Raw genomic sequence first — 13240 nt, forward strand, 5'->3', positions numbered from 1 at the left:
CGGGGGTTGACTTGGAGAGAAGGAGACCATTCTCACTATTGTTTCATACCCTCAATCTTTCTTTTGTACTTTCTATTAGACTGGAAGTCTTTGGCTTGGAAAGAAATATCTTGCCTGAAGAACATGAGCGCTACTTTCCTCATTCTTTTCACCTCCTCCTGTTACATATTCTTATAAATCAGGGATTAAAATTTAATGTGCATGAGAATCACCTAGGGAAAGTATGTAAGATACAGACTCCTATCCTAGAAACCCCAGAAATTTGCATTTTTAATAAGGAGCCAAGATGATTCCCTGAAATCCATGCTTGATAACCACTTACATAAACCACCCATCATCTCTCCATGATCATGCAACATGCTGCTCCCCAGCCTGGAAGCTCTTTCCCTCTGACCCATTTGAGCTTTGGAGCCTCATCCAAAGCCACTCTCACTACAGTTTACAAGCACAATTAGTTACATTCCACTCAGTAATCCTAATTTATATTACATTACTAATTTATATCCCATTTCACTAATTCAATCTAGTTATTCATTCTTTTTTCTATAGCATAGTACCCAGGGCTCTACTACAGCTCTTTTGAAGTTGTATTGCAATATTCTTTATCATTCCCATCTTGTCTGATAAGGGACAGCATCATCATTTATTTTTTCCAGTTTCTGATACACAGTAGATGTTAACACAGATTTGTTATCCTACTGATTAAATTAATATTTGTGTCCACCTTGGAAGAAAAAGAACATTTTGAAGGATGATATACATTGAACATCCCCTCTGAAAAGTTTTGAATGGTATCCTGACCACTAAGTGACCTTTTAATTTTTGTTATTGTTGTTAATCCTCACCTGAGGATATTTTTCCATTGATTTTTAGAGAAAGTGGAAAGGAGGGGGGGGGGGGGAGAGACAGAGAGAAACATCAATGTGAGAGAGACCCATCCATTGGTTGCCTCCTTCATGGGCTCCCGACCAGGGCCAGGAATCAAGCCTGCAACCGAGGTATGTGTCCTCAACTGGAATTGAAGTTGGGATCTTTCAGTCAATGAACTGTCGCTCCAGCCATTGAGCCAAACTGGCTAGGACACTAAGTCACCTTATGGAAGCCAGTTCATGTAGATTCATTTAAGTTAGACTTATGCAAAATCTAACGCATTCCAAAAGTAGAGAAACCTCATCAAGGTGTGTAAAATCTTTGTCTGTAGGCCAGAGACAATATTCATTCATTTGCTCATTTTTCAAATATGTACAGAGCATCCATTGCATGCCTGGCACTGTTGTAGGCACTAATAAAACAGCCTGATGGAATTTGCAGTACTGCAACCCTAGCTGGTTTGGCTCAATGGATAGAGCTTCTGCCTGTGGACTAAAGGGTCCTGGGTTTGATTCCAGTAAAGGTCACATGCCGGAGTTGTGAGCTCAATCCCCATTAGGGGCCATGCAGGAGGCAGTTGATTAAAGATTCTCTCTTGTCATTGTCATTGATGTTTCTGTCTTTCCCTCCCCCTTCCTCTCTGAAATCAATAAAAATCTATTTTTAAAAAAAGAAAAGAATATGTAAAAAAAAAAAAGAAAAAAGAAAGAAAGAAAATGTAGTGCTGCTGTTAATGGTTTTTATTCTAAAATGGTGGACTGCAAGTAATCCTTGTGTTACTTCTCTTCTAATTAGATAAGCAACCTGCAATGAAGTTCTCTTACAGCCACATCTTAGGCAAATGACCAGAGTTCTTTCTTGGTCTCCTGCAGACGTCTTGCCTTCAGTATAAAACAGCTCAGCTTCAACATTTGAATCAGAAGACGAAACGTTTGATCTTGCACATCTAATTTTGCTAGATAGCAGCAAATTATGCTTTTAGTTTCTAGTATCTCTTAGATATTTATAAGTGAAATGGTAGCCTTTATGTTTTGGGGTTTTTGTTTGTTTTTTGCTCTTTAAATTAATTCAGTCTTAGAAATGAGACTGTGTTCTTCTGTATCTACCAGCTGGCCTAGTAGTACAAGCCTCATTGTGTTTTGTTTTCCTATAGAAATCTCATGCGGTCCACCAAGTCATGTACCAAACGCAATTGCTCGAGGTGTACATTATCAGTATGGGGACATGATCACCTACTCATGTTACAGTGGATACATGTTGGAAGGTTCCCTAAGGAGTGTTTGCCTAGAGAGTGGAAACTGGACATCACCTCCTGTTTGCAGGGGTAAGGAAACATTTGGATGGTTATTTCTTAGTGAAACCATTTGGAAATATATGTATGGAAGTCTGATATGGACCACAACTAGGCAAGGGCAATAAGTGACCTTTTGGAAGCCAGTTCATAAAGTTTCATTTAAGTTAGATTTAAATTAGAGTTATGTAAAATCTAATGCATTCCAAAATTAGAGAGCATGCTATTTTATTTTTCCTTGTCTTTAAATTTTAAGATTTATGTCTTTTTAATTTTTTTTACTTTATTGGTTTGAACTTTGAAAACTTGCACACAGAACTCTAGCCCAGCACAGTGTCCCTTCCTGAGTTAATCATGGATCCTCAGGTACATCTTCTCTCCAGATCTCAGGAGTATTCTCAGCTGCTAAGGGAAGCTGTGTCATGTCTGGGTCCTGGGTGCACCTCTTGGCCCCCCAAGGGTTTTAGCACAGATTCCGGTTCCACCACCTATCATAGGCAGGTGCCAAATCCCATAGGAGATGGCACAGCCCACCTAATGGGCAGAGACACAACAAGAGGTACCAGGCGGCCTCAGGGAAGCAGAGTTCTCATCCCATCTGGCCATACTTGGGTGGTGACCAGTACTCTGTGTTCACATGAGCACTTCCGTCTCTTGCTGTTTGGAATTTTCAAACCCAGGGATGTGCTCTCAATAAAATCTTGGGGGAATAAAAGATTCTATGCTTTTAATTCTGCAAAATAGAAAGAGAGAGATAACAAGGTGTTCAAGCATGTCCTTCTAAAACTTATACTTTTCTAATAATTTTATTTACAAATCATAATTGTTCCATTCATTCTAGAAACATTTACTGAAAGTCAGGAACTGTGCTAGTGAACAAGATACACATATCCAAGGAACTAAAAAAAATAATCAAGTTGTCGGAGAGGTTGGCCACATGGCCACATGGACAAAGATCAGATTTGGATTTGGTATGAAAGCCAAAGTCTTTCATAACTTGTGGGGGCAGGGAGAATTGAGGTAGTCCATGATGAATGGCATGAGCCTCAAAAGTGTCTAGGGTTAATACAGAAGAAAGAAGATTAATTTTCTCAAAGCAACAGATATGAGATCATCAGCACATGGGATGTAAGAGAAAGTGCGACCTTTTTTTAAGAGGGCTGCTGAGGAGGTGGTATCTACATGAAATAGTCCAGATTTTACTTAGCATGAGAAGTCAAAATGAGAGTTGTGTGTTTGTTTGCTCTTGTTTCTTTTTCTTTTCTTTCTTTATTTTATTTTATTACTTTTTTGTCTTAAAATACTATGAGGTGGTGGCAACACCAAAGAGCTACTGGCCACCAAAGGTCACCTCTGAAAGGGCATTTGGAAGTCTTCTAAAGGAGCATTCCTTTATAAGCCACCTTGTTCCCCCTACCCTGACTCTCCAAATTACTAACACCTTGAAAGCCGTGCAGTGGCCCTTCTGAGCCCCTCAGGTTCATCCCCAATTAAATCTTGAGATTCAGTTTTGTTTTTCTTCCTTAAAGCTTAAGTCAAGGATATAGTATGCAATATACATGAGAAATCCTGTTTTCTGACAGCCTTCCTTCTGTAATTCCCTCTATTTATGACCATCTGCTTCTTTTACAGCCGTCTGTCGGTTCCCATGTCAGAATGGAGGTATCTGCCAACGTCCAAATGCTTGCTCCTGTCCAGACGGCTGGATGGGGCGCCTCTGTGAAGAACGTGAGTCTTCCTTCAAACCTTACTTTGAGTCCTGATAATTTGCCTGGAAGCTGCCAACTCAGAGTTACTAGGAACTGGCTCTACTGGTGGCAGGAATTTATTTGCTTATCCTGCTGCAGGCCAGACAGGGCTGCTAGAGCTGATCAGAATGTCAATCACTTTCAGGAGATCTAGAATATTAGACCATGAAAAGCTAGTTATCAACATCTATCAAAGTCATCTCCACATTCTCCTGGCACAAATTGCTAAGGATCATCTGGAAAGATGCTAATCATCAGGGGTTTCCCAGACTTTGTCTTCCTTCATCTCTAGACTTTTTATATATTCTACCACTCATTGCTACAGCTGTAAATTCATGGCATTGCCTAACATTGTACTTTGCAGCTCACCAGTTACTCTTTTTCATTAAGGGCAGTTCTTCCCAATAAGGAAAGTCGGCATTCCCATATCTACACAGTGGTTGGTAAATTAATACAGAATTTGTATTCTCATAGTAATACATTTCAATTTGAGCTTCTAGGAGGTTGTGAATAGTGGTTTTAAACATTTTTTTAATGTCTAAGCCACATTTTGTCTTACTATCTTAAAAAATGCATGTGAGGTAAAAATGATTTCATTTTTTCGTTGGAGTGGTATATATAAATAACATTAAAAGTCATTAATGAGATAGTAATTGTCTACATCAGGTTTTTCTTCTTTTTTTCTTTTTTAAATATATATTTTATTGATTTTTTTACAGAGAGGAAGGGAGGGGGACAGAGAGCTAGAAACATCGATGAGAGAGAAACATAGATCAGCTGCCTCCTGCACACCCCCTACCAGGGATGTGCCCGCAACCAATGTACATGCCCTTGACCAGAATCGAACCTGGGACCCTTCAGTCCACTGAGCCAGACTGGTTTCGGCTACATCAGGTTTTTCTAAGGCCAGACATTTTATGAGATTCTAAGACTTTTTTAAGTGTAACTATTTCAACTACTCTAGAAAGGAAAATATAAGATGGAAATAAATTTAGGCCATTAACAACTCACAGAGTATTCTCACAGAGATGAAGAAAGGAGAGAAATTACACTTTTCCTTCCTCTACTTCCCAGTCATTCCTTCCCAGATAGGGCTTCCATACTTGACCTGCTGTAATGACAAGAGTCCAAAGACTCAGGGAACATTCACTCAGGGGTGCCTTAGCAACAGGCTTTGCTTATCTCACTGAGCATGCACCTGCCCTCCTGGGTTAGAGCAGTTCCCAAGCTTTAATGTTCACACAGATCACCTGGGAGATATTGTTAAATGCAGATTCTGATTCAGTAGATCTAAGTTGGGAGCTGAGATTCTGCATTTCCAGCCAATTCCTAGGTCATGCCAATGCTTTTGGTTTGAGAACCATGCTTGGAGTAGCAAACCAATAGACGCTCTCACTCCTTTTAAACAGACTCTACCCCTTTAAAGAGCTCAAGAGGAGGAATGCTTACTGAGGAGGGTGTAGGAGAGGCCTGATTCAATCACCATCAGCCTCGGCTCCAAGGATATAAAGAGCAAGTTTTCCCATCACTACTAATGGGTTGCCAACAGCCTGTAGGATAGCCTGTCTGACTGCCATTCTCACATTTAATTCAAGACAAGAAGAGTGCCTTGTGGCAGCCAAACCCTCTTAGAGCATCTTAGGTAATTTGTAATGGAAATTTGAAACTGCAATAAATGGAGAATGTTCTGCTTATTCTGTAAAGGGAAAGCAAAGCACTTAGCAGATATTAATTACAGTAGGTCTTCTCCAGAAGAGCGCATTTGGCATCAGTCATGACTGCAGACTAAGAGGACAGAGTTACTTTCCTAACTGTGTTTTCCCAGTGATGCTGATTAATAAACACAGCACATACGGGAAGTTCTCTGGTGGGTCAGACAAGGTTTCGCTCCTCCTGGATAATGCTTTCTGAACACATGAATGCATCTTAGTGTGTGTGTATTTTCATCAAGTCCTTTTCTATCTCCTCTCTAGCAATATGCATTCTTCCCTGTCTGAATGGCGGTCGCTGTGTGGCCCCTTATCAGTGCGAGTGCCCACCTGGCTGGACTGGGTCCCGCTGTCACACAGGTAGGCATCCTATCATGGTTTGTTGTCTTGGTGATTTAGCTCCTTGAAGTCCTAGAGGACATTGATGAGTAGGACTCAGATTCTGAGGTGGCAGTGAAAGAAAAGGTATCAGGGTTTCTCAAGAATTCCTCAAATGGCCCCTTGAATGGAGAATCTGAATGCCTCAAAGGCACCTTTCAGAGTCGTGTGCCAGAGAAGAGCAGCTAAGTTGACTGAGTTGTCAGGTTTCTTAGTGTCAGAGGTTCAGAAGAATATTTATTTTGGGTGCCAAGTTCAAAATGCTGGATCATGTCTAATGAGTAGCAGAAGCCACTGAAGAGTTTTAAGTGGGAAAATCATGTAATCAGATTTTCTTCTAGAAAAAATGCTTTTGGCAGCAGTATGGAAAATGGCAGAAAGCATGACTTACAACAAGGACTCCAGTTAGGAAGTTATCAAAGTAGAATTGGCAAGTGGTAAGGAAGTCTGGAAAATGACAACCCAAATAGATTTGGGAGGTGAATCAACACTGCTCAGTTATAGGTTTCATTGTGGGAGTGAAGGTCTGAGAAGAGTCAACGCTGATATTTCCAGTTTGGGTCCCTGATGGTGCTATTTACTGAGACAGAGACCCCCAGGAGGAGTAGGTTTGAGGTTTAAATAGGAGTTAAGTATTGACTCATTTTGAGGAGACTGTGGAACATGCAAGGGAGAGGTCTGACAGGCAGGTGGCTGATTGCTCCCAGAAGATACATCTATACTGAAGATAAAATTTGTAGGTTATCATAGGAGAAAATTCATGGGGAAAAAGAATAAGACTATGCAGAAGACACGTGGCATGAGAAGGTGGCCCAGAAAGGAACCATGAGAGCTCCCATGTTAAAGGAAAGGAGGAAGATGTTAAGCTTTTAGACAAGAAAGTGAAAGTAAGTGCTTAGTACCGTCAGGCACCATTGAATCGTCATGCTCCTGAGAAGGAGTAGTATTTTTTATATTGGTAAGCAGAATCTATGGAGAGCTGGTTTAAATTATTGGGCTTCATTTTTATTTTTCTAAAACCTGCTTTGTTTCATACATTCCTTTTATTGTACTGCACATATGTGCATTCTGTTGGCCTTCTCTTACTCTTCACTTGCCAAGATGGCCCTCCAAGGGCAAAGACTAATGTTTTCTTTCTTGTCCTCTCTCTTCCACCCAAGTGCCTGATACTGGCTGGCATCTCCCTCCCCGCCCCCCCCCCATATTATATGCATGAATGATTAAAGAAGTACATCTATTTATATCTCACCAAAGATAAACTGTTCATCTGGGAAGCTTATCTTTCCAAGCTATAATGAGGCTGAAATAGAAACTGAAATGTTTCTCATTTCCAGCTTTCTCTTAGCAGGCATTTCATTTCCTCCCTATACAGTTCTCCTTTCCCTTTGATACGTTAAACTTGCTGGTATTGGGTCTTTATCAGTTTTCAGCATCCTAGGTTTCTTTAACAAATATACTCATGCAAATAAAGAGTTGGGTGATGAGACTATGGATTTGTAAGGAAGATGTCTTTATAGTAAATCTTTGAGTGTTCATTCAGGGTTTCATCTTTGGCTAATTTTTAACTCTACTCCAGGTTCCATCATTCTAATTAAGTCCAGTAGAAGTCATGAAATGTGTTTCCTAGCCAACACAAGGGCTTTTGAGTCATCTGTTATTTTAGACAAGCTCTTGCCTGATTTATTGTCATGAGTTGATGTCTGATGTAATGGCTGAATCATAGAGTTCAGTGCTAGATCAAGGGATTTACAGTCTAATTGAGCATATGAAAAATTCACAGTTCAAAACATCATGTGCCAAATTAGTTGCATAAATAAAAATATTAAAGAAGAGAAAAAACAGTGGACTTGACATTACCAGCAAAGATTTCAATACATAAGTAGAACTTAACCTGGAACTTAAATATGAAAATGACTAGCTTGGAAGGAAAAAGGGAGGTGGAGCCACACAAAGACATGTGGTCAAGCAAAAGGGCAGAAATGCATAATGAGGAGTGTTGGTGGCTGGAGCCAAAAACAGAGGCAAATCTTATTTACATGCTTTCATGGACATCATCAGAATTGCTAAGTGCTGATTAAATAAATGCATGCATTTTTTTAATCCCAGCTGTTTGCCAGTCTCCCTGCTTAAATGGCGGAAAATGCGTCAGACCAAACCGATGCCATTGTCTCTCAGCTTGGACTGGACATGACTGTTCCAGGTAAGACAGCCAAAGACTAGTGTTTATCAATAGCATAAAGAGATTGAAATTCAACTTAAGTTGTTCAAGAACCAGAAGGTATCTCTAGTGTGAGTGTGAGCATTTTGTATCCCAAAATGTCCATTGTGAGATACACTCTCCAGATTTGAACTAAAGCCAACCCAAAGAAATATTAGTTAAGGATTGACAAATCAAACAGTGATACCTCAAAAATAAATAATCTTATACACACTTTGGCAGCACATATACCAAAATTGGAATAATACTGGGCAGATAAACTTGACCCCTACACAAGATGACTTAAATTCATGAAGCATTGCATATTTTTCCATTAAAAAAAGGGTGAAATAGGACAACTGCCTTCTTGAATAGAAGATTGTATTTTTTATATTCAAGGGTGTGAAATAAACAAACTCAAAATATTTATTGACCTTCATTTGCATTCCTGGTTGCAATAAAAATAAATTTAATTGGCTACAAAAATGTTATATAAATATATGTTCTGTCAATTGGTTTCTAATATCAAACTAGATAAATATAATTGAAAAAAAGATCATCATAAAAATAAGTCAAAGGGGAAATAGTTTAAAAAATAAGATACGGTTTCTAAAAAACATTGTTAATTGGCATACATACAACATTACATTATTTCAAGTGTATAATACAATGGTTTGATATCTGTGTGTGTGTGTATATATATAATAAATCTAGTTAACTTCTAACACCACACATACTGTGTTTCCCCGAGAATAAGACATCCTTCGAAAATAAGACCTAGCGCATGGAAAGATAAGACATCCCCTGAAAATAAGACCTAGCACAACTTTGGGAGAAAAAAATAATATAAGACACTGTCTTATTTTCGGGGAAACAGGGTAGTTACAAAATTGGTGGGTTTTTTGTGTGTGATGAGAACTTTTAAGATAGAAAGGTTTATTGTCTTAACTTTCAGATATGCAGTACAATATTATTAACTATAGTTGCCATGTTCTACATTATGTCCCCATGACTTATTTTACAACAGGATGTTTGTACCTTTTGATTTCTTACTCCATTCACCAACCTTCCACTCCTTCATTCCACCTCTTGCAGCCACTAATCTGTTTTCTATATATGAGTTTTTTATTTTTTGGTTTGTTTTAGATTCCACACTTAAGTGAGGTGATATGGTATTTGTTTTTCTCTGTCTGACTTATTATTTCAGATAACATAATGCCCTTTTCATCCTTGTTGAAAATTGCAATATTTTATTCCTTTTTATGGGTGAATAATATTCCGGAAGTGGAATTACTAGATCTTATGGTAGTTCTATTTTTATTTTTTTTTTGAGGACTCTACTGTTTTCCACAGTAACTATACCAATTTATATTCCCACTAACAATACACAATGTTCCCTTTTCTCCACATCCTTGCCAACACTTGTTATTTTATTTTGTCTTTTTTATAATAGCATTCTAACATGTGTGAGGTGATACCTCATTGTGGTTTTAATTTGCATTTCTCTAATGATTAGTAATTTGAGCATCATTTCATGTGTATTGGCCATCTGTATGTCCTCTTTAGGAAAAATGTCTATTCAGATCCTCTGCCCATTTTTTAATTAGATTGTTTGTTTGTTTTAGTTGTTGAGTTGCATGAGTTCTTTATATATTTTGGAAATTAACTCTTTATCAGTTACATGATTTGCAAACATTTTCTACCACTCAGTAGGTTGCCTTTTCTTTTTCTTTTTCTTTTTTTCTTTTTTATGGTTTCCTTTGCTGTGCAGAAACTTTTTAGTTTAATGTAATACCACTTGTTGAATTTGCTTGGGTTGCCTTTGCTTTTGGTATCAAATCCAAAAAATCATTGCCAAGGTCAATGTCAAGGAGCTTTCTGCCCAAATTTTCTTTCACCCATTTTGAGTTAAGTTTTTATGTGGTATAACATAGTTTTGTTCCTTTGCACATGACTATCTAGTTTTTCCCAATAGCATTTATTGAAGAGACTATCATTTCCCCATTGTAGATTCTGGCTCCTTTGTCATAAGTTAATTGACTATGTATGCATGGGTTTATTTCTGGGTTCTCTCTTCTGTTCATTGATCTAAGTATCTGCTTCTATGGCAATGCTATACTGTTTTGATTACAATAGCTTTGTAATATTGTTTGAAATCAGAAGCATGATACTTCCAGTGTCATTCTTTCTTGACAGTTTTAAACCTCATGAAATATCAAATAAATTGTCATCATACCATGGATAAATATTTTCAATATAAAAATGTTTCAATATTGTAGTACCAGCTCTATTTTATGATCAATATGCACTATTGCATTACGTCATTTAGATTTGTATAATGTACATTTACTTCCATCTTATAGGAGTTATTGAAAACAAAGAGCATATTCACTTTTAAAAATGGGAATTTCAGTCGAAACCGGTTTGGCTCAATGGATAGAGCGTCGGCTTGGGGACTGAAAGGTCCCGGGTTCGATTCCGGTCAAGGGCATGTACCTCGGTTGCGGGCACATCCTCAGTAGGGGGTTTGCAAGAGGCAGCTGATCGATGACTCTCTCTCATCGATGTTTCTAAACTCTCTATCTCTCTCCCTTCCTCTCTGTACAAAATCAATAAAATATATTTTTTTTAAAAATGGGAATTTCAGTTAATTGAAAACAACTTTTTTTCATTTCCTTTTAAATTGATTCGAATGTCAAAGTCAAATTTTCAAAGACAAAAATCTATTAAAATAAAAACTTAATTAACAAAAAAAAAAAATCCATCTTGTGCCAATGAATTTCTTCATATTATCTCAAGCATATGCCATCTATGCAGAGAGAAAAAATAAACTGAACCCAAAAGAGCAAGCTTGGATTATACAAGTCTATTTAGAAGCTTCCAAGATAAAGATGATGCTTTCATCCAAGAGTAGAGTTGAATGAATATGAAAAAATGAGAGTCAAACTGGAATGGATTTGGGGGGAAATACAACATTCTTATAATTTTAGACTTTCTATTTCAACTCCTTCAAACAGATAAGGAAGCCTGAATTTGTGTGGTTTCCTAACATCAAAATACTCCCAAAAGAGTCTATTGAAAATACTGTCTAATAAAGAGAACAAAATTACATTTTTGTGCAAATGTTTGATAAAGGAATAAAAAAATCTATGGCAAATTAAGCTGGGAAGTGTATCCCCTTTCCCCCCCCCCCCCCCCCCGTTATACTGTGATCCATTTTTCTAGAAGATCCATATTAATGAGGACTCCCTAATTGCAACTCTAAATAGCTTAAGCAAAGAAAGGGATTTGTTACCACAATTGAGGGACCTTGCATGGAACCCAATTACATGGATGGCTGAACAGCAGGAGGATCCGACTTAGGACTTGAAAGCTACCTAAAGTTTCTCCACCTTCTATCTCACCTTCTCTCTCTAGCATCTCCTCCATCCTTTCTCTTGCTGCAGAGTGGTTTTCTCTGCTGCTTAGTGCTTGCAGCTCCCGCATTTTACATGTCATACTACTGTATCCACTGAAATAGTGTGCTGACCCAGTTTAAAAAATCCAGAACTGCCTTGTCCAGATGGATTCAGGGGGCAACCGTGAATCAAGTCAGTCAACTGTGGTCCTAGGTCAGGCCATGTTGTACTAACATGGAAGAGTCTTCTTGTCAAAACTTTTACCTTACCTTTGGGTAAAGGGGAGAGGAGGCTTGCAGTTCCCAGAGAAAAGAAAGGTGGAATATAATTCCCTGAAATTGGGAGGGGAGAAAGCTTTTCTGAGAAATTAAAACAATAAGTGTTTACAAATCATTTTTTTTATTTTCTTCTCTCCAATGAGATTGAGTAGTTAAAAGATTGTATCCCTCATGCTTAGCACAGGCACAAAAATTAATGCTCAACAAATGTTTGCTGACAGATGGAGCAATTTCTGGGCATCTAAGACAGACAGCGAAGAAATGCCTAGTAACATTAATTAAATACCTCAACCAGTTACCTTCTCTACTAATGAATAAGACTTACCCAATATTGTTCCCAGGTAGTTCAATCCTTAAAAAAAAAGATTATGTTTCCCCTGAGCTCTATATCCTTCTTTATAAAACTGATCCTAAACAGATATCACAAATAAAAATTATAGACTGTGGAAGCTATAAGAGATCTTTGGGTTCACAAAGTCCAAACCCTCAGTTTACAGATGAGAGGATTATCAGACAGGAATCTAGTGACAGAGCCAAGGCTAAAACCCAGGCCTGCTGACTCTCGGATTTTTTCATGAGTTAGCACAGGAGCTTCATGCCCTTTAGTTGTCTCAAGGAATGACTCCCATCTTTACAACCAATGCCATGGATAATGCCCAGGTATCTGAGACTTTCAATCCTGTTTAAATTGACCCCAAAGGGGCTCTTACCTCTTCAGTTCAGTCTTTTCTGTTGAATCTCTTTGTTTTCTTGTTCCAGGAAAAGGAGGACTGGGTTTTAACCACTGCACAACCAAGGAGCTCTCCTAAGAGCAGGGTCATCTCTTCCTGGTAGCCCTGGGCATCCTGGAACTTAACGCAAAGAAATTCCAACACGGTGCTGGGTCTTGTTTTGTGTAATACACTTGTTATCTGGGGTTTACCTTTTTATTTTGTCTATATCTGTTACTTCTTGTGACGTACTTTCTTACATGTTTCCATTTTAAAATATGCCTGTATTTTCTATATAAAAATATATTAAATAGATGCTGCTCCACTCACAAAATGTACATACTCTGCTGTCTGTTGGGAAAGTTCCTGGCACACATTTTTATTCAGTTACTTAAAATGATGTTTCAATTAAAATATATTTTGCTGCTAAATAATATTTTGCTGGATAGTGCCATTTTGTGAGGTGGCCACGAAACAATGAAGAGGATTAATGACTTGTATCTATGCTGCTGGATCACATGTACCAAGAGCTTACAGTAAAAGAGACACCTTCATTCTATTTCCATCTTCTTTACAATATGTGTGACCATGAAGGTTTCCTTTTATTTAATCAGAGAATCGCTGTTGGATCTACTACCCTCCACGTGAAATGTTGTCCTGG

General features: G+C 38.2%; 1 protein-coding gene and 1 pseudogene across 1 annotated transcript in view; both read left to right on the forward strand.

Moving 5' to 3' along the window:
• The window catches only part of SVEP1 (sushi, von Willebrand factor type A, EGF and pentraxin domain containing 1), a 141808-nt gene extending 128795 nt beyond the window's left edge, over positions 1 to 13013 (forward strand). The window contains exons 44-48 of the mRNA XM_036433048.2: positions 2024 to 2194; positions 3794 to 3889; positions 5883 to 5978; positions 8103 to 8196; positions 12629 to 13013. Of these exons, the coding sequence (XP_036288941.1) occupies positions 2024 to 2194; positions 3794 to 3889; positions 5883 to 5978; positions 8103 to 8196; positions 12629 to 12650 (479 nt within the window). The 3' untranslated portion in view covers positions 12651 to 13013. The remainder of the gene's footprint in view (positions 1 to 2023; positions 2195 to 3793; positions 3890 to 5882; positions 5979 to 8102; positions 8197 to 12628) is intronic.
• LOC118716833 lies at positions 8425 to 8524 on the forward strand (annotated as a pseudogene).
• Positions 13014 to 13240: the final 227 nt, after the last annotated feature.

This window comes from Pipistrellus kuhlii, unplaced genomic scaffold, assembly GCF_014108245.1.
Source record: "Pipistrellus kuhlii isolate mPipKuh1 unplaced genomic scaffold, mPipKuh1.p scaffold_m20_p_12, whole genome shotgun sequence".
Classification (NCBI taxonomy): domain Eukaryota; kingdom Metazoa; phylum Chordata; class Mammalia; order Chiroptera; family Vespertilionidae; genus Pipistrellus; species Pipistrellus kuhlii.